The 20,545-nt window shown below is 36.8% G+C and overlaps 1 protein-coding gene and 3 pseudogenes across 3 annotated transcripts; all 4 read left to right on the top strand.

Annotated features, from left to right (window-relative positions):
- The first annotated feature begins 958 nt into the window (after positions 1-958).
- LOC149038064 (melanocyte-stimulating hormone receptor-like) lies at positions 959-1,889 on the top strand (annotated as a pseudogene).
- Positions 1,890-2,494: 605 nt separating this feature from the next.
- On the top strand, positions 2,495-3,494 carry LOC149038063 (uncharacterized; annotated as a pseudogene). The gene has a single exon (XR_016181111.1). The product of XR_016181111.1 is annotated as an uncharacterized LOC149038063 (transcript).
- Positions 3,495-6,495: 3,001 nt separating this feature from the next.
- On the top strand, positions 6,496-7,444 carry LOC149038062 (melanocortin receptor 5-like). The gene has a single exon (XM_089188551.1). It carries the CDS (start codon positions 6,496-6,498, stop codon positions 7,438-7,440), a length of 945 nt encoding a protein of 314 aa, XP_089044677.1. The 3' UTR covers positions 7,441-7,444.
- Positions 7,445-12,395: 4,951 nt separating this feature from the next.
- LOC149038061 (melanocortin receptor 5-like) lies at positions 12,396-15,257 on the top strand (annotated as a pseudogene). Its single transcript, XR_016181419.1, has one exon. The product of XR_016181419.1 is annotated as a melanocortin receptor 5-like (transcript).
- The last annotated feature ends 5,288 nt before the right edge of the window (positions 15,258-20,545 follow it).

The following is a 20,545-nucleotide window of genomic DNA, read 5'->3' as shown; positions in this document are numbered from 1 at the left end:
GAAAAACAACGAAAACACTGGAAAAAGCACTGCTTTTTGGTTGTCGGTTTGGAAAAAGTGGTGTTTAGAGAAGGGAATTGCCAAGGAAATCGAAAATTACGAGCCGACCCAGCTTAACACTTTGCTCGAGCGATCCAACGCCGAAATTAAAAAACAAACATGGTTAAACCTCGGAAACGACGATTCTATCTCCTCGAAAGTGACTCTGACACAGACTGAACAATTCCTTGAACTTTTTAGCCGGACTTTGAACTTTTTTGCGCCTTAGAGATGTGAAGATATCATTGCATATTATTGTTTTGATCGCACGCGGTCGTTTTGACCGAACGCACGGTTTGAATAAATTATTTTTCCACTTGATGCGCGCGCTTTGCTTATGCTTAATTATGATAAGCCATCTCGTATTTTTCCATGTATACTATTAACACGAAATCACATGATTTTTATCGTGCAATTTGGAATAAACAAGCAAATTGTTAGTTTTGTATTTAAAAAAATTTACTCGTACTTATTTACTCCAAATTGCACTCGAAATCATGTGATTATCTATACAAATTGCACTCCACTCAGTTCAATTACCATTATTAACTCAACGCGAAAGATACGGACCCTTGACTAGCAACCTATTAGAATGGAATTTGATTGTGGTAAAGAGCGGCTCTTTGCGGCACTGTAAAAATACTGAAATTTGCCTTTTATTGCTATTTCATAACAGACGCACTCAAAGGTTCCCGGAAAAAATATATTTAAAATAAATTTTTTTTATATATTTATATATTTATAAAATAAATTTATAATTCTCTTATATTGCCCCAACAGAAAATTTCCTGATGCATTTTAAATGAGTAAGTCTTTAAGCGATTGTTAGTTAGGAAGTTAGGCTTCAGTAATCCTTGCTGCCATTTTTCGTTGCAAGAACAGAAACCCTCAAGAAAAGGGAAACGCCGAAGACAGAATTATGTCGACAACAAATTTCAGTAGCAGTAGAAGTCAAACGAAATCATTTCAAGAACTGCTATGCTCTCTCTCTTTATTGGGTGGGTTTCAACAACAACAATTAATTTGCTTCTTAGCGGTTGACATTCTCCTCTGCATCACAGCATTTGATGGAAATTCTCTTATCCTTGTTGCCCTTCACAAGGAATCTTCCCTGCATCCGCCGTCCAAACTCCTGTATCGTTGTCTGGCAACCATTGATTTGTTGGTTGGTCTTGTTGCTCAGCCTCTCCATGCTCTATCTTGGATGTCCGTGGTTCAAGAACAGTGGATCCTTTGTCGATACGCAAGGGACGCAGCCTACATCACAAGCTATGTATTGATTTTAGTGTCTTTGATGACGATGACGGCCATAAGCGTGGACAGACTTCTCGCCCTGTTGTTGGGGCTGAGGTACAAACAAATTGTAACTTTGAAGCGCACGTATATTATTGTAACTACCTTTTGGGTTTTTACTCTCGTCGCCTCTTTAAGTGCAAAATTTTTATCTCCTTATAATCTTTGTGTACAGCTCCCTAGTTATATCATTTTGCCTGGTAATATCATTCGCATCGTACACAAAGATTTTTTGCACTCTCAGATATCATCAAGCACAAGTACGAGACCAACAACAGCCGAGCCAAACAAATGCACTGAACATGGTGCGATTCAGAAAGGCAGTATACAGTGCACTCTGGGTGCAGTTAGCATTAGTTGTTTGTTATGCACCGATGTATACAGTGACAATTGTGATCGCTTATACTAAAAAATATTCATTACTCTTAGTGGTCACATGGAAAGTAGCAGTTATTTTACTTTACTTTAACTCGACGTTAAACCCGTTCCTATACTGCTGGAAGATGAGTGAGGTGAGACGATCAGTGAAACAGACAATCAAAGAAGCACTTTGCTGAGTTAGGTCTTCATCGGGTTGTTCTTCAGACTTTCAAAGCAGACTTATTAAGTCACGATTACTGGATAAAAAGAAATAAGTCGCTCAATAGAATAGTTGCGCAAGCTGTTGTCAATAGTCTTTATATCTCTGAGAACAATTTAACGACAGACTAGGCAACGGTAGCTATGTGTTTTCAAAAATATGGTTTCTCGCCGCTAAACTAAAATACAAGATGTCATAATCGAAGAGAACATATGCAAACAATTAATTTCATGTTTTCCCCTCTTAGCAATATGAAGACATCGGATAAAACTTCAAAGAGTAGTTTAAGATATGTGTTTGAGGCCGTAAAGCTTATGTGAAGAAGTATTCGGTACTTGTATATTTAACTAAGTTTTCTAAGGCTTTGTATGGGACAACGGGAGGTACTTACAGTCCACGCGTTTTTCCGTCCTGTCATAATTGACCATCTCTATTTGTTACAGAATTTTTTTACGGATCAATCGATGTTCTGAAATTATATTAGCAACGGCGAGGAACAGGTACCGCATCATAGAGGTCACCATATTTCCAGTTTGTCGCTGGTGTATCTCACGCCGGGCTGGCGCGTGCCGTGAAGTGGAACTTTGTCGCCCGCTGTTGTTTGAGATTGTACAGCGGAAATGCGAATAAAAGTACAAAGCAGTTTTCAAAATGGCGGCTGAAAATAGCATTTTGAATGCTATTGTGGCTCTTCGTCCTTTACGTGATGAAGTCGATAATTTCTTTTTGTTTGAAGAAGAAGTAAAAACAGCTCTCACTTCAATTTTTGAAAAAAACCGTGTGGGCCAAAGCTCTTTGAAACGAGCTAAAATGTCACAAATTCCAGCGACAGCACTCCTGGAAGGAGAAGTGAAGATGTGGCTTAAGATGCTCCATAGGCGCCTCAGTCCAAGAATGAAGGCCCGAAGCGCTTGGACTGTAGAGTTTAAAAGGGCGATGTCCTCGGAAATATTTTCCTTAATTTTACAGATGGTTAAAAAGGCCCGTTCCGCTTATGGTGTTGTGCACAACGAAGAAAAACACAGATATAATCTACTATAACAGAGAGAACAGACTGATTCGAGATTTTGCCCAGTTATCTGAGCTAAGCAGAGACTCAGTCCGAGAATTCCTTATTAAGCAGAGTAAAGGAACAAGAAAAGGAACTTCAAAAGTTTCCATAACTTCTGAAACGCCTTTCACCATCACATTTATTAAGAGGACACAGCAAGTGGTGGGTATTGTCTCAAGTCTCTATATGCACCATTGACTTGGTTTTCAGTTTCTAAGCCCTCTAGATAGTGTGGGTCAATTTCATGAACAGTCCCAATGTCAATCTTTTTTAACTGTTCTACAAGGTTACTATAAGTTAGAAGCTTTGGAACCTTACAGCCTTTACAAATTGAAATACTTGTTCTTTTCCCTGGTTTGCCTTCATTTGATTTCATTGAAAGCACCAGTCTTACACTTTTGTACTTTCGTTTCCCCATTACACCACTTGCATAATATGTTGCAATACTTCGAACAATGTTGTCATCTGACTTTTCAAATTCTAACACACTCTTCTTATACTCTTTACAAACTATTCTATTGGTCAACTGCTTGTTCTCTGTCACATATTTTGTTAACTTATCTAACTTGCATTAGGTTGTCTCTGAGTTTTACGGATTTTATTTCTTTCATTTCTAAGTGATTAACTTCTGTCCCTAAGTTCCACAATTTTTTTTTTAATTGAGTCGTTTTCAAAGCTTTTGTATGAGATCAGACTTTGCTTCAATATCATACCATCTAATTATCGGCCTAAAAACGACATGGTCATTTCGCCCATTAAAGAAGTAATAAAATAGATCTTTTAAGACTTAGGAGTCACATATCGTATTGTAAAACAAAAAGTATAGTCCATGTCTTTGTGTTTGTCAAGGGAGTTCTCTTTCAATGCTAATTTGAAATTAAACTGAAACGTTATTAACTGAAATCAACAGCTGGTTGCGACGAACATGTTCTTTTTTAATCATCAAGGTATTGAATTATCATAGAGGATCAGAAAGAAAATTCGCTGGGAAAGAACTCTTGTTAAAGGAGGGATTGACATAAATAATAAATGTTGTTTATGTAGGCTGAACAAGGTGTAGTTTTTAACTCGATTGCGTCTCGGGAATTATTCAACAATATTCACTTCATCTTTGGCAAATGATTGCTAAATATTTTTATCGAGTGTTGATAGTTTTTAGGTATCCATTTCTTCATTTTCCTTCTCGGTCAATAGATTATCATGTTCAATTTAGCATAGTCGTATAGTCGGAAGAGAATGGCAAATCGCTCAGGGGAATTACGACATGACGAATTCAGTCACTGCTGTGTACATAAAAGCGTTGGCAGAGAAAATTTAGGTGAACTTTGTCATATAATTTTTCCAGGACAATCATTGTAAAATTTTTCGAGAAAGGAGGAGAACAAATAGAGAATGTAAAAGAAACAGCAAAAAATTGTTCAAAAATGTAATTTCCTGCTTTTCTTCTGTTTTGTTTCTCGTTTTGTCGGAGACAAAACGGAGGTAAAAGAGCCACAAAATGTTACTAATGACACATTTTAAGTCAAATATTTTGAAATACGTTTGCATATGTGGCCATGGCTCAACCTTATTCACGCAAATGATATGGACATTTGATTGACACCCAACTCGATTAAACTAGGTTGTATAAACATCGTTCCCATTATTAGCACTGCGGCACGGCGTTCCCTCGCCCCCGGGTCATGTTGTTCAAAGTTTCAAACTTATTCATGGGCGAAGTAACTCGTACTGAAGCCCTAATAGTGAGTGTCTCCTCGCAGGCTAAATAAAGAGGAATTGTTTGTTGCAACATGAAAAACATAATCTAAAAAATGTTTTTAAATATTTGCCTCTTATTCTTATTTCATACGTGATGTTCATCAGTGACAAGTTAGACACAAAACAAAGGCTTTTTTTGACACAGCAAACAATTTTCAGACGTATCTCAAACGTGTAAACAATAGTCAGGAAGTTTTTATTTGAGATGTAACGTAGGAAAAAGGGTTCCAGAAATCGTCGTTGTGCAATTGGCGTGTAAACGAACTATTTGTCTCGTTGCTATCACAGATTTCTACTTTTGAAATATTTGATATATCCAGTTTATATATATATATGATATATTTCCAGTTTTTCCAGTTTTCTATTCTGTGTTTTAAGTTTTCTTCAAGTTTTATTGATCTTATGTCTTCCAGCCCGAGTGATTAATTATTCCTAACTTTCGCTTCTTTTTCCATGAAGCTTTTTAGGAATTCAGAATTCACCACAATACAAGGATAATCTTTGCACTTAATTACCAGCCCAAAAGAATGACAGTATATTTATGTTGTCATTTCAAAACTGACCAAAGAGAGTTTCTTTATCATATCCTCAAACAAAAATATCACCGATGTCTGTGCGCTTGCCAAAGGAATTAACTTTTAATGCTAATTTGAAGTTTAATTCAACTTAACCTGCTGGAATAAACAGCTGGTTGCGACAAATATATGCTTCTTTACTTTTAAAGCTGCCGTCGCCACAATGAGTTATCAAAGAGATTTGAAAGAAGCTTCCCAAGAAAGAAAGATTTTTAAAGAAGAGTAATAATCGCATTTTTCAGCGTTCAAATCACTTCTTAAGAATGTCTAGTAACCATATCTGCACTTGTAAGAAAAACTTTAAATCGAAAATGAAAAAATATAAAGTTTGAATAAAAATTGGCATCAAAGAAGGGAATATTTTGGTACCGATAGAACTCCAGGATTAGTGATATCAAACGCGTGGGGCCATCATAGCTGGTGCAAAACAGTGGTTTTTCCGCCTCGTCTATTTTCACTGGCTAATAATGATGTAAGTCTGAACTACATACAAATCAGACATGGTTTGATGCTTCTTTGGTTTAAAAATTTAATGAATGCAACCGAGAAGTTACAATTCATAGACCCAACGTTTCGACACTCCTGTCTAGTGCCTTCATCATACAAATCATTATAGACACCTGGTTAGCACTCTATCAGTGAAACTTGATTCAGGTCAAAAGAGATTTTTCGTCATTCTTTCAAAAGAACGATACCACAGATGACTCTCCATTTTCTACTTATTTCCATTTCATACCTGAGGCACTTCGAAGATTTCTGACGTATTTTAAATAAGTTAACGCTGGTGAGGAAGTCTTTACGTGAATGTCATCAAAGAAGTATAAGTTGTTATTGATCGTGGCTGGTTGTGAGCTGTTTAGACGAAATACTGATTACTCGTTGCAATCTTAGATAACCCACAAGAAAAAAGGAACGAATAAAGAATAATATCTACAACAAATTTCATAAGAGGTGGAGCACAGACGACAACAATTGAAGAACTGCTATACTCTCTCTCTTAAGAGGGTGGGCATCAATCAGCATCAGTTTCAAACCTGAGACATCCCACACTTCAATTTCGGACGCATTTTAAATAATTAAACGCTGGTAAGGAAGTATTAATATGTTTATTACAGGAAGATTTTAGTTATCATCGTTCAGCGTGTCCTGTTTAGACGAAATATTTCTCATTACAAGAAAAAGGAAACGAATATCGAATAATGTCGATAACAAATTTAAGTAGGAGTGGAACACCGACGAAAACATTTAGAGAACTGCTATGTTCCCCCTCTTTGGTGGGTGGGCTTCAACAAGAATCAGTTTCTTTCGCAGCAGTCAACATTCTCCTCTCCATCACAACATTTCTTGGGAATTCTCTTATTCTTGTTGCCCTTCACAAGGAATCTTCCCCTCATCCGCCGTCCAAACTCTTGTATCGTTGTCTGTCAACAACTGATCTGTTGGTTGGTCTTGTTTCTCAGCCTCTCCATGTTACTTATTGGATGTCTGGCTTTCACGAACACTGGAGCCTTTCTTATTACGCAGGGGAAGCAGCCTACATCACAGGGGTAGCATTATGTGGAGTTTCTTTGCTGACGATGACGGCAATAAGCGTGGACAGACTTATCGCCCTCTTGTCGGGGCTGAGATACAAAGAGATTGTAACTTTGAAGCGCATTCATATCATTATAGCTAGCTTTTGGGTTTTATGTCTTGTCGCCTCTTTATGCACCATTTTCGATCAGCGAATAACCGCTTTATATACCTTGATATTGGTACCACTTTCGCTGCTTATTTCACTCGCCTCGTGCACAAAGATTTTACGCACTCTCAGACATCATCAGGCACAAGTACAAGATCATATTCAACAACAGCCGAGCCAACCAAATGCACTGAACATGGCGCGATACAGAAAGGCAGTGTACAGTGCACTGTGGGTAGAGTTGGCATTAGTTGTTTGCTACACACCACGCTATATAGTGGGAACTGTATTCATTTATAGCACAAAATACCCATCACACTTTGTCGTCACAATGGAAATGGCAACTATCCTTGTTTACTTTAACTCGACGTTAAACCCGTTTCTTTACTGCTGGAAGATAAGTGAAGTGAGACAAGCAATGAAGCTGATAATCAGACAAATACTTTGCTGTCCATGGAGTTAAACCATCCTCGAGTTATACATGATCGTATAAGTACTTTTAGTGCGATGCTGACCGATAGAGAATGCTTAAATTTTTGCTCGAGGTCTGTCGATAGTATTTTTTGCTAGTCACGTAAAACAAAATGCTACCGAACTTTATTTTGAATCCGTCAATTAATTGAAGGAAAGATGAACGTGCACAAGAGGATATATAATGTCTTATAATCTCTTGACGTAAATTATACTCTCATGAATGTTATTATAAGAGAGTGAAAGATATAACTGATACATACAGATGTGTCTGTATTTGCCTTTAATTGCTTTTTCAGACGAACCCAAAGGTTCCTGGGAAAAAAAATTTTTTTTTGACCGAGCAGAGAATTTCCTGATGTGTTTTAAATAAGTGAGTCTTTCTGGATTGTTGGTTGGGAACTTAGGCTTATGAAATCCTTGCTGCCATTTTTCGTTGCAAGAACAGAAGCCTACAAGAAAAGGAAACGCCGAAGACAGAATTATGTTGACAACAAATTTCAGTAGCGGTAGAAGTCACACGAAATCATATGAAGAACTGCTATGTTCTCCCTCTTTCGTGGGTGGGTTTCAACAACAACTATCAATTTGTTTCTTAGCGGTTAACATTCTTCTCTCCATCACAGCGTTTGCCAGAAATTCTCTTATCCTTGTTGCCCTTCAAAAGGAATCTTGCCTGCATCCGCCGTCCAAACTCTTGTATCGTTGTCTGGCAACCACTTATCTGTTGGTTGGTCTTGTTGCTCAGCCTCTCCATGCTCTGTGTTGGAGGTCCGTGGTTCAAGAGCAGTGGAGCCTTTGTCGATACGCAAGGAACGCAGGCTACATCACAAGCAATCTATTGATTTTAGTGTCTTTGATGACGATGACGGCCAGAAGCGTGGACAGACTTCTCGCCCTGTTGTTGGGGCTGAGATATAAACAAATTGTAACTTTGAAGCGCACGTATATTATTGTAACTACCTTTTGGGTTTTTATTCTAGTCGTGCAATTTTTTATCTCCTTATAATCTTTTTGTACAGCTGACTAGTTATATCATTTTGCCTGGTAATATCACTCGCATCGTACACAAAGATTTTTTGCACACTTTAAGATATCACCAAGCGCAAGTACGAGATCAACAACAGCCGAGCCAAACAAATGCACTGAACATGGCGCGATTAAGAAAGGCAGTGTACAGCGCACTGTGGGTGCAGTTGGCATTAGTTGTTTGTTATGCAGAAGAGTAGTTTAAGATATGTGTTTAAGGCCGATGTTGAGTGTTACGAGAAAACTATTTCAACTAGTTTTCCTATAATTAAAAGAAAGCACCCGACGCTGATGTTGACGCCATATTGCCAAAAGAGACGGTCCAGTTTTAGTCTTGAATTTGTTTTGACATCAGAAAAATATTCGTAAAGCTCATGTGAAGAAGTTTTCGGTACTGGTATATTTAATTGAAGGTTACGAAAGTATACGAAATAAAATTGACCATCTCTGTTTCTTACAGAATTTTATTACAGATCGATCAATGTTCTTAAATTATATTGGCAGCGGCGAAAAACAAGTTTCGCATCATTTGTATAGAGGTCACCATATCTCCAGTTTGTCGCTGGTGTGTCTTTAGGTTGTCTCTGAGTTTTAAGGATTTTATTTCCTCCATTTCTGGGTTATTAACTGCCGTCCCTAAGTTCCACAATTTCTTTTACTGACTCGTTTTCAAAGCTTTTGTATAAGCTCAGACTTTGCTTCAATATTATACCATCTAATTATTGCCCTAAAAACGATACGGTTATTTCACCCATTAAAGAAGTGATAAAATAGATCTTTTAAGACTTAGGAGTCCCACATAGTATTGTAAAACAAAAAGTATAGTCCATGTCTTTGTGTTTGTCAAGGGAGTTCTCTTTCAATGCTAATTTGAAATTAAACTGAAACGTTATTAACTGAAATCAACAGCTGGTTGCGACGAACATATTCTTTTTTAATTATCAAGCTACTGAATTATCATAGAGGATCAGAAAGAAAATTCGCTAGGAAAGAACTCTTGTTAAAGGAGGGATTGACGCATCTTTTAGCGATTAAGTTTTTTGTCGGATTTTTCTAGGAGTCCTATTCGTATTGTAAAACAAAAAATATGGCAGATGTCTTTGTGTTTGTCAAGGGAATTCCCTTTCAGTGCTAATTTGAAATTAAACTCAAACGTTGTTTACTGAAATCAACAGCTGGTTGCGACGAACATGTTCTTGTTTAATTATCAAGGTATTGAATTACCATAGGGGATCAGAAGGAAAATTCCCCATGAAAGAACTCTTGTTGAAGGAGGGATTGACTCATCTTTTAGTGATTAAGTCTTTCGTCTGTTAGCTAATCCTGCGTTGGTAAATGAAATGACTAATTCGAAGCCGGAATAAAATGTTGAATCTATAGAGAGTAATTATTTTGCAAAAACGAAATTTCTTCCAACCTAAAACGAGGCGGCGTATCTGTGGTGGTTAAGTAATTTTTCCTAATCTTCGACAGGGTATTTTTAACAATTGTTTCGTGCGTCAGTGAGCTGTCATTAATATACGATGCACACAGGAAGTTTGTAGAGCTTGAATGATACGCGGGAGTTATTTAACAAGCAACTAAGAATGATCGTAGGTTCATAAATAATAAATGTTGTTTATGTAGGTTTAACAAGGTGTAGTTTTAAACTCGACTTCGTCTCGGGAATTATTCAACAATATTCACTTCATCTTTGGCAAATGATTGCGAAATATTTCATCGAGTGTTGATAGTTTTTAGGTATCCATTCCTTCATTTTCTTTCTCGGTCAATAGATTATCATGTTCAATTTAGCATAGTCATATAACTCTGGTTATCGGAGGAGAATGGCAAATCGCTTAGGGGAATTACGACATGAAGAATTCAGTCACTGCTGTGTAAATGAAAGCGTTGGCAGAGAAAAATTTAGGTGAACTTTGTTATATAATTTTTCCAGGACAATCATTGTAAAATTTTTCGAGAAAGGAGGAGAACAAATAGAGAATGTAAAAGAAACAGCGAAAAATTGTTCAAAAAAGTAATTTCCTGCTTTCCTTCTGTTTTGTTTCTCGTTTTGTCGGAGACGAAACGGAGGTAAAAGAGCCACAAAATGTTACTAATGACACTGTTTAAGTCAAATATTTTGAAATAAGTTTGCATCTGTGGCCATGGCTCAACCTTATTCACGCAAATGATATGGACATTTGATTGACACCCAACTCGATTAAACTAGGTTGTATAAACATCGTTCCCATTATTAGCACTGCGGCACGGCGTTCCCTCACCCCCGGGTGGTGTTGTTCAAAGTCTCAAACTTATTCATGGGCGAAGTAACTCGTACTGAAGCCCTAATAGTGAGTGCCTTCTCGCAGGCTAAATAAAGCGCAATTGTTTGTTGCAACATGAAAAACATAATCTTAAAAATGTCTTTAAATATTTGCCTCTTATTCGTATTTCATCCGTGATGTTCATCAGTGAAAAGTTAGACACAAAGCAAAGGCTTTTTTGACACAGCAAACGATTTTCAGACGTATTTCAAACGTGTAAACAATAGTCGGGAAGTTTTTATTTGAGATGTCACGTAGGAAAAAGGGTTCCAGAAATCATCGTTGTGCAATTGGCGTGTAAACGAAATATTTGTCTCGTTGCTATCACTGAATTTTGGAGATGTTGTCACTTAAAAACAATTTGTTATCGTTTTTACGAAATTGAAAATAACTGTTTAACCTCTTCACTCAGCTGTAAATTTATTTCTTCCTGAGAAGATGAATTTTCAAATAAAATGATAATATTATCACAGATGTCTACACGTTTGACTCTAGATGCTAATTCAAGCTTAAATTAAACTCTGTCGATTAGACAAACATGCAGATGTGGCGCACTAAAGACTCCCGCATTTAAACTAAGGCTTTTAAGGAGATAAATCCAGAACAAAATGTCACATTATGAATTTCCTAGTGAAAGTGAAAAAGCTGGTAAAAAATGAATTTGAAAAAATGGTCTGGCAGCGTAACATGTTGTTACGGTTTTGTTTTTGACATTAGTCAAAACGGGGATGCAAAACCCCAAGTAGGCGCACCATGTATATTTCATAGTCGCTATTAAATAAATTTTGCCGGACTTTGAGTTCGTCTCAAGATGGAACAACACAAATACACAAGGAAATTTTTACAGTAACTTTATAACCATCCTTTGGTCTTTTAAAAGCTTGACGCTCAGTAGATTTTGTCATATCGATCATTGTTAAAACTGTCTTTGTTTTGATGCTACTTTTCGACATAGGAAAAGTATGTCGGACAAAAATATTCACCAAAAAATAAATATTACTTTGCCAGCTTCAATAACGACAAGGGAGTAAGTTTAGATGATAAAACAAAGGATAATGTTCACAGAAATACCGTAGGTCCAGTACAGTCGTTACATGAGGTCACACAACTCGGGTAATATTCACGGTGAAAATTTTGCATGTTTGAGCGGTCGAACGAAAAAGTCATTTCTCGAAAACTAAAATATATTTTCACAAAAAAACTACACCACAATTATTAGAACATATTGGGCTACAAAATATGAAAGTAGGAGAGAAAAAGAATTTTGGGCTACTTGCCACAATATTTCAAAGTTGTTCGATGGATGCTGACATCCTCTCTTAAGTAACCTACAAGAAAAAAGGAACGAATGCAGAGTAATAACTACAACAAATTTCATTAGAGGTGGAACACAGACGAAAACAATTGAAGAACTGCTATAATCTCCCTCTTTAGAGGGTGGGCATTAATCAGTATCAGTTTCAAACCTGAGGCATCCCACAGCTGCAAATTTTGGACGCGTTTTAAATAATTAAACGCTAGTAAGGAAGTCTTAACGTGTTTATTAAAGAAAAATTTTAGTTATCATCGTTCGGCGTTTCCTGTTTAGACGAAATATTTCTCGTTGCAAGAACAGATCACCTCAGTACAAGAAAAAGGAAACGAATATCGAATAATGTCGATAAAAAATTTAAGTAGGAGTGGAACACAGACGAAAACATTTGGAGAACTGCTATGTTCCCCCTCTTTAGAGGGCGGGCTTCAACAAGAATCAGTTTCTTTCGCAGCAGTCAACATTTTCCTCTCCATCACAACATTTCTTGGGAATTCTCTTATTCTCATCCCTTCATCCGCCGTCCAAACTCTTGTATCGTTGTCTGGCAACAACTGATCTGCTGGTTGGTCTTGTTGTTCAGCCTCTCCATTTTACTTATTGGATGTCTGTCGTTCACGAACACTGGAGCCTTTGTTATTACGCAGGGGAAGCAGCCTACAGCACAGGCGCAGCATTATGTGGAGTTTCTTTGCTGACGATGACGGCAATAAGCGTGGAAAGACTTCTCGCCCTTTTGTTGGGGTTGAGATACAAAGAGATTGTAACTTTGAAGCGCATTTATATCATCGTAGCTAGCTTTTGGGTTTTATGTCCTGTTGCCTCTTTAGGCATCATTTTCGATAAGCGTATAACCATTTTGTGTGACTCGATATTGATACCACTTTTACTGCTTATTTCACTCGCCTCGTACACAAAGATTTTTTGCACTCTCGGACATCATCAGGCACAAGTACAAAATCATATTCAACAACAGCTGAGCCAACCAAATGCACTGAACATGGCGCGATACAGAAAGGCAGTGCACAGTGCACTGTGGGTTCAGTTAGTATTAGTTGTTTGTTATACACCATACTATATATTGGCAATTGTAGTCACTTATGGTACAACATATTCATCACAATTAGTCATCACAGGGGAAATGGCAACTATCCTTGTTTACTTTAACTCGACGTTAAACCCGTTTCTTTACTGCTGGAAGATAAGTGAAGTGAGGCGAAGAATGAAGCAGACAATCAGACAAGCACTTTGCTGTCCATGCAGTTAGACCATCCTCGAGTTAAACATGATCGTATAAGTACTTTATTAAGATGACTGATAGAAAACGCTTGTCGCTTAAATTTTTGCTCGAGGTCTGTCGATGAGCGAAAGAAATAACTGATAAATAAAGATGTTTCTACATTTGCCTTTAATTGCTATTTCATAACAGACGCAGCCTAAGGTTCGTTGCAAGAACAGAAATCTACAAGAAAAGGGAAACGCCGAAGACAGAATTATGTCAACAACAAATTTCAGGAGCGGTAGAAGTCACACGAAATCATTTGAAGAACTACTATGCTCTCCCTCTTTGGTGGGTGGGCTTCAACAACAACTATCAATTTGTTTCTTTCCTACAAACAGACATACTTTATTGGCTCACAGGGCTTTTCAGAGTTAATGTTACATTGCAAAATTAAAATAAAAGTAATGCCTGATGTTCCTCATGGGTTCTAGGAAAAAAAATATTTACTTTTCTTTGACATTAAAAAATATATATCTTGATGCAATGTAAATAAGAAAGGCTGGTAGAGAAGTTTTATTTGAAAATTATCAAAGAAGTCATTAAGGTCTCAGTGATCGTCGCTCCGCGAATGTTGTTCAGACAAAATATTTCTTGCTACAATCACAAATAAACTGTACGAAAAAGGAAACAAGTGACAGAATAATGTTGATATCAAATTTTACAAGTGGAACACAGGCGAAAACATTTGAAGAACTGACATGCTCTCCCTCCTTGGTGGGTGGACTTCGACAAGAATCACTTTCTTTCGCAGCAGTCAACATTCTCCTCTCCATCACAGCATTTGTTGGAAATTCTCTCATCCTTATTGCCCTTCACAAAGAATCTTCCCTTCATCCGTCGTCCAAACTCTTGTATCGCTGTCTGACAACTACTGATCTATTGGTTGGTCTCGTAGGCCAGCCTCTAGCTGCTTCAAGCTGGATGTTTAGTGCTCACGAAAACTGGATTCCTTGTCGATACGCAAGTACCGCGAGTTTTATCACAAGCTACGTATTATGTGGAGTGTCTTTGTTGACAATGACGGCCATAGGCGTCGACAGACTTCTCGCCATATGACTGCAGCTTAAATACAAACAAATTGTAACTTTGAAGCGGACGTATATCATTCTGTTTTGTCACATCTAATTCTGGTTCAATGGAAACCATGGAGAAAAAAAACTGGGAAGTTTCTAGATTAGGAATGAAATAAGAGTGATTGATTTGACAAACTCATTTGCCTATCTTAAAAATTCGTTCACGTTATTTACAGGTTTTGAATTTCTTACTAACAATTTTCCCTGATTGAGGTTGTGCTTGGTCATATTCCAAAATATAAAAGTTGCAGATGTCTTTCAACGTTTTCCTTCAAATGCGAATGCAAACCTAAATTAAAACTTTTATTTTTTTATTTTTTATTGTATATTTCTACTTATTTACATATTTTTCTTTTATATTTATAGATTGCCACCGTTTCAACTTTCGCCTCAAACGATTTACGTCTGGGATTGATCTTTTCATTTTCAGTTTTCCAAGGGTGGAAATGCCTCAAGTCCTATAGAGATCTCATCAACATAATAAACGTTTTATTGCATGACAGATAGGAAAGGGTTTTTGGCAGCGCTATAAAATAAGCATTTTACAGCGCAGATGTCTTTTTGCTTGCCACTTAGAGCGATATCATACCAAAGGCAAATAATGCCAAAAAATTAAAAGACAAGCCTTTTTGTTTGCTCCGAATTTACACGAATGGTGTTTTCGAGAAATTAGTGTCAGTACTATTCAAAGACCTTTTAGGTAGAATAATTTCAAATTAATAATAATTTAAGGTGATTCTTTAACTGTGTTGAAGAATCATCTCTTATTACGAAATTGATAGAGAGTGATAATTTAAGCCTGTTATCCTCTGGTGCTCCTCAGTGGGGAAATTGCTTTATCTTTTGACTGAATAGGCAGTTTGTATTTGCATTTTGAATAGGTAAATCCTACTGCGAAATTAGCGAAAGTTTCTGGGTAAATGTTATCACAGATAGTGAGCCACTTAAAGTCATCGTGGTTAGGCTGGTGATGTCTTGAAAAAAACATCTCTTGTTACTTACAGTTACAAATATCGTCCATGAAAACGAAATGACCGTTTGCTGAATTGCAAATGTGAAGAATGTATGCTTGCAGTTATACTGATTGTCTCTCGAGCTACCTGCAAAGAAACGCAAATCTACTGGATAACATTTCCGCACTAAATAAAATTTTCAAAAGAAGGTCAATGTCAGTGTTTCATTTTCAAAACTCAAATTTTTGCCTGAATCAAATTCATCTGAAAAGGGGCAGATAAATTCTGATTAACTTCCTGTTTTTATCTGTGTAACAGGCAATTAGTTTGAAATATTTAATCTCTGGCCTAGAGGGTGATTCTACTCTTTTCAAAAGCAGAAAAGAACATTTTAGACGGCCGCCGTCTCACTAATTATTTTATCTGAATAAAATAAATACCAATAGGTTAGGGTTAGGTCTTCCATCCATGCGCCGTCCAAACTCTTGTATCGTTGTCTGGCAACAACTGATCTGTTGGTTGGTCTGGTAAGCCAGCCTCTCGTCTCCAAATCTTTGGATTTCGGTTGTTCATGAACAGTGGAGACTTTGTCGACTCGCATGGGAAGCAACCTCTATTTCAGGGTATGGTTTATGTTTAATGTCTTTGATGACAATGGTAGCCATGAGCGTGGACAGACTTTTGGCTTTGTTGTTGGGGCTGAGATACAAACAAATTGTAACTTTGAAGCGCACATAAGTCATTGTCGTTACTCTTTGGATTATAACCGTTGTCACTACTCTATACCGCACGTTACTTCCTCGTATAGCGCGTTGGTTTGGTCGCATTATCATCTCATCTTGCCTATTAGTCTCGATTACATCATATGCTAAGATTTTCCGCGCTCTTCGCCGTCATCAGGCTCAAATACAAGATCATGTTCAACACCAGCCAAACTACATCATAGGGTCACATAGGCTAACTTTTCCTGGTTATTGTTTAGTATTGTCTTCAATACTGGAAGAATCCTTCGATTTAATAACGGGCTTCAATGAAATTATACCTTTTAGTGCTAATTTGTACTTAAACTGAACTTCATTGATTGAGATTAAAAACTTGTCGCAGCCCACCCAAACGCTATTCGGAGAAATTAAACATTTCCTAAAGAATTGGATGAGTTGCTGGTTTGTCTATCAGCAATTTCCCCGTCCAAAAATAAAAACTATGGATCTAAAGTTAATATATAAATATATAGATATAAACCCATTTTCGAAAACAATACTATTTGAAAAAATATTTGAAATAGTCTGTATAAATATTTTTTTTCTTTTCTCATCACAAAGTGTCTCTTTTTGATGAAAAAAAATTTTATATATGTTTATATATTTTCAAATTCGAAAGGTTTTTTAAAAGGGGTATTTGCATATATTTGTGAAATCAAACGAAACATAGTCATGTAAACAAGGCCTAATACAAGTCCGAATCTGTCTTGGCAAGCAAGTGTCTCTTTAACAATTTATTCGTTCCTCAGTGTGCGATACTAAAATAAAGCACGAGACAATTTTAGAGAGTTTGAAATACGAGTCGGAGTTGATAAAGGAGGAGTTTCTCCTACAACAATCGAAACCTTTTTAACGACTGTTGATAAGCTTTGACGACCCATCCCTTAATTTTTCATCTCGATTAATAAATTATCCTGTTTACTTTATTATTGGAAACTAATTGTCATCACCAAAGGAGAATCGTAAATTGCTGAAGAAAATCGCATAAACAAAAATTGGATAATTTTACTATTAAATTAAAGCTTGCTTGATACAGAGGTAATTTCTCGTCATATTGTGAACAAGACATTAGAATCAAATAAATTGCTAGAGTCTAAAAGGCCATCTTTCTCTCGTCGTTATCTGGGACAATCGATATTAATTTACTGGCCAAAGCGGGAGAAGAACAACAACTAACAGTGAAAGAGAAAATTGCAGAAAATAGTTTGCTGGTGTGAAAACTTGATCTTGTTACCATTTTGTTTTTAGTTCTAGTCGGATACGAAACGGAGAGAAAAAAGCCTCAAAGCGAAATTAGTTACACAGTTAATTTCAAATATTTGGAAACAAGTTTGTATGTGTGGCCGTACATTAATTTTGAATAGTTGTGTGGTCTACGTAGTACATTGGGTGATTGTCACGAATTAAATTTTCTCCTAGTACAATTGACATCGCCAGCTTGAGCTTTTGCATTTTCAGCTTTCCGTAGCTGATAATGATTCAAGTTTTAACTTCACACGACAGATATGGCCCTTGATTAGCAATCTATTATATTGGAATTTGATTCTGGTAGAGAGCGGCTCTTTGTCGCACCGTAAAAACACCAAAGTAATAGATGTTTCCATATTTGCCCTTTATTGCTATTTCATAAAAGAGGCACCCCAAAGTTTCCGAAAAAAATTAATTATTTCGACCCAATTGAAAATTTCCTAATGCATTTTAAATGAGTATTAAGTTTTGATGCGATTGTTAGTTAGGAAGTAAGGATTCAGTAATCCTTTGTACTATTTTCCGTTGCAAGAATAGAAACTTACAAGAAAGAGGAAACACCGAAGACAGACTTATGTCGACAACAAACTTCAGTAGCGGTCGAACTGCACCGAATCATTTAAAGAACTGCTATGCTCTCCCTCTTCGGTAGGTGGTCTTCAACAACAACTATCAACTGGCTCTGAATTATATTTAGTGTCTTTGATGACTATGGCGGCCATAAGCGTGGACAGACTTCTCGCCTTGTTGTCGGGGCTGAGATACCAATTGTAACTGAAGCGCACGTATATTATTGTAACTGCCTTTAGGGTTTTTACCCCTGTCGCCTCTTTATGTGGAATTTGTTATCACCGTATGATCTTTTTGTACGGCTACCTAGTGACAGCATTTTGCCTGGTAATATCACTAGCATCGTACACAAAGATTTTTCGCACTCTGAGATATCATCAAGCACAGGTACGAAGTCAACAACAGCCGAGCCAAATAAACGCACTGAACATGGCGCGATTCAGAAAGGCTGTATACAGTGCACTGTGGGTGCAGTCAGCATTAGTTGTTTGTTATTTACCAGTATATACAGAGGGAGTTGTGATCACTCTTACTAAAAAAAATTCATTACTCTTGATCGTCGCACGGAGAAGGGCAGTTATTTTCCTTTCGTTTAACTCCACCTTAAACCCTTTTCTTTATTTCTGGAAGATTAGTGAAGTGAGACAAGCAGTGAAGCTGAAATAGGTCTTCCTTTAATGGTTCTTTAGACTTTCAAAGTAGACTTATTAAGTCATGATTATTGTTGGAGGGCAGTCGTCAGATAGGTTATTGGATAAAGTGGCTCAATGGAATAGTTGCGCAGGCTGTTGTCGATATGTCTCTGAGAACAATCTAACGACAGACTTGATAACCGTAGCTATGTGTTTTCAAAAATAAGGTTTCTTGCCGCTATGCTAAAATACAAGATGTCATAATCGAAGAAAATATATGCAAACATTCTACTTTCATGTTTTCTCCTCTTAGTAATAAGAAGGCATCAGATAAAACTTGAAAGAGTAGTTTAAGAGATGTGTTTGAGGCCGATGGTGTGTGTTACGATAAAACTATTTCAGCAAGTTTTCCTATAATTAAAAGAAAACGCTTGACGTTGATGTTGACGCCATATTGCCAAAAGAGACAGTCCAATTTGTTTGTTTTCTGATCAGAAAAATATCCGAAAAGCTTATGCGAAGAAGTTTTTGTTACTTGTATATTCAACTAAAGGTTGCGAAAGTATACGGAATAAAATTGACCATCTCTGTTTTTTCTTCGAGATCGATCGATGTTCTGAAATTATATTGACGACGGCGAAATTCGAGTTTCGCATCAATTTTTAAAGAGGTCACCATATATCCAGTTTGTTGCTGGTGAATCTTTAAGTTGTCTCTGAGTCTTATGGATTTTATTTCTTCCAATTCCGAGCGATTAACTGCTGTCCCTAAGTTCCACAAACTTTTTTATCGAGTCTTTTTTAAAGACTTTGTATAAGGTCAGTATTTGCTTTGATACCATACCATTTAATCATCGCCCTAAAAACGACATGGTTATTTCACCCTTTAAAGAGGTGATAAAATAGATCTTTTCAGACTTAGGAATCCCATATCGTATTGTAATACAAAAAAAATAGCCCATGTCTTTCTGTTTCTGAAGAGAATTTCCTTCCAGTGTTAATTTGAAATTAAACCGGCTGAAACGTTATCTACTGAAACCAACAGCTGATTACGACAAACATGTTCTTGTTTATTTGATACCACAGATGTCTCTACGTCGCTGTACTGAATTATCAAAGAAAATTAGAAAGAGAATTCCCTTGGAAAGATCTCTTGTTAAAGCGAGGATTGACGCATCTTTTTAGCGATGAAATCTTTCGTCTGTTTTGTCTGTTAGCTAATCTTCCGTTGGTAAATGAAATGACTGATTCGAAGCCGGTATAAAATGTTGAATCGATAGAGAGTAATTATTCTACAAAAAGAAATTTGATTTGACCCCAAACTTAAAACGAGGCGGCGTGTCTGTGGTTGTTAACTAATTTCTCCTAATCTTTATCAGGGTATTTTCAACAATTGTTTCTAAGGTCATTAATATACGAATATAGTTTGGAGAGCTTGAAAGACACGTGGGAGTTGCTTAACACGCAACCAAGAATGATCGTAAGTTCATAAATAATAAATGCTGTTAATGTAGGTTTAACAAGTTGTAGTTTTTAACTAGACTTCGTCGCGGGAATTATTCAACAATATTCTTTTCATCTTCGGCAAATAATTGTTTGATATTTTTGTCGATTGTTTGTAGTTTTTAAGGATCCATTCCTTACTTTCCTTCTAAATCAATAGATTATCATGGTCACTTTAGCAAAGCCATATAACTCTGGTTATCGGAGGAGAATGGTGAGTCGCTCAGGGGAAATTATGACCTGAAGAAATTCAGACGCCTGCCAGGTATCCAACTAATTTTTTTTCCTCTATTCTTGGACAAGAAGTTGGCAGAGGAAAATTTCATAACTAAAGCTAATTTTGGCACATAATTTTTCCTGGACAATCTCTAAAAAGTTTGTCATGGATTTGACATCCTTAGCTTAAACCTTCCTTATTTTCAGCTTGCT

This window comes from Pocillopora damicornis, chromosome 11, assembly GCF_964200805.1.
Source record: "Pocillopora damicornis chromosome 11, jaPocDami1.2, whole genome shotgun sequence".
Classification (NCBI taxonomy): domain Eukaryota; kingdom Metazoa; phylum Cnidaria; class Anthozoa; order Scleractinia; family Pocilloporidae; genus Pocillopora; species Pocillopora damicornis.
The sequence above is the reverse complement of the archived record's forward strand: the minus strand, read 5'-3'. Positions and strand labels throughout refer to the sequence as shown.

Bases quoted from the DNA above. Each gene is read 5' to 3' on its own strand.
- LOC149038062 (XM_089188551.1), top strand. From the start codon at position 6,496: ATGTCGATAACAAATTTAAGTAGGAGTGGAACACCGACGAAAACATTT.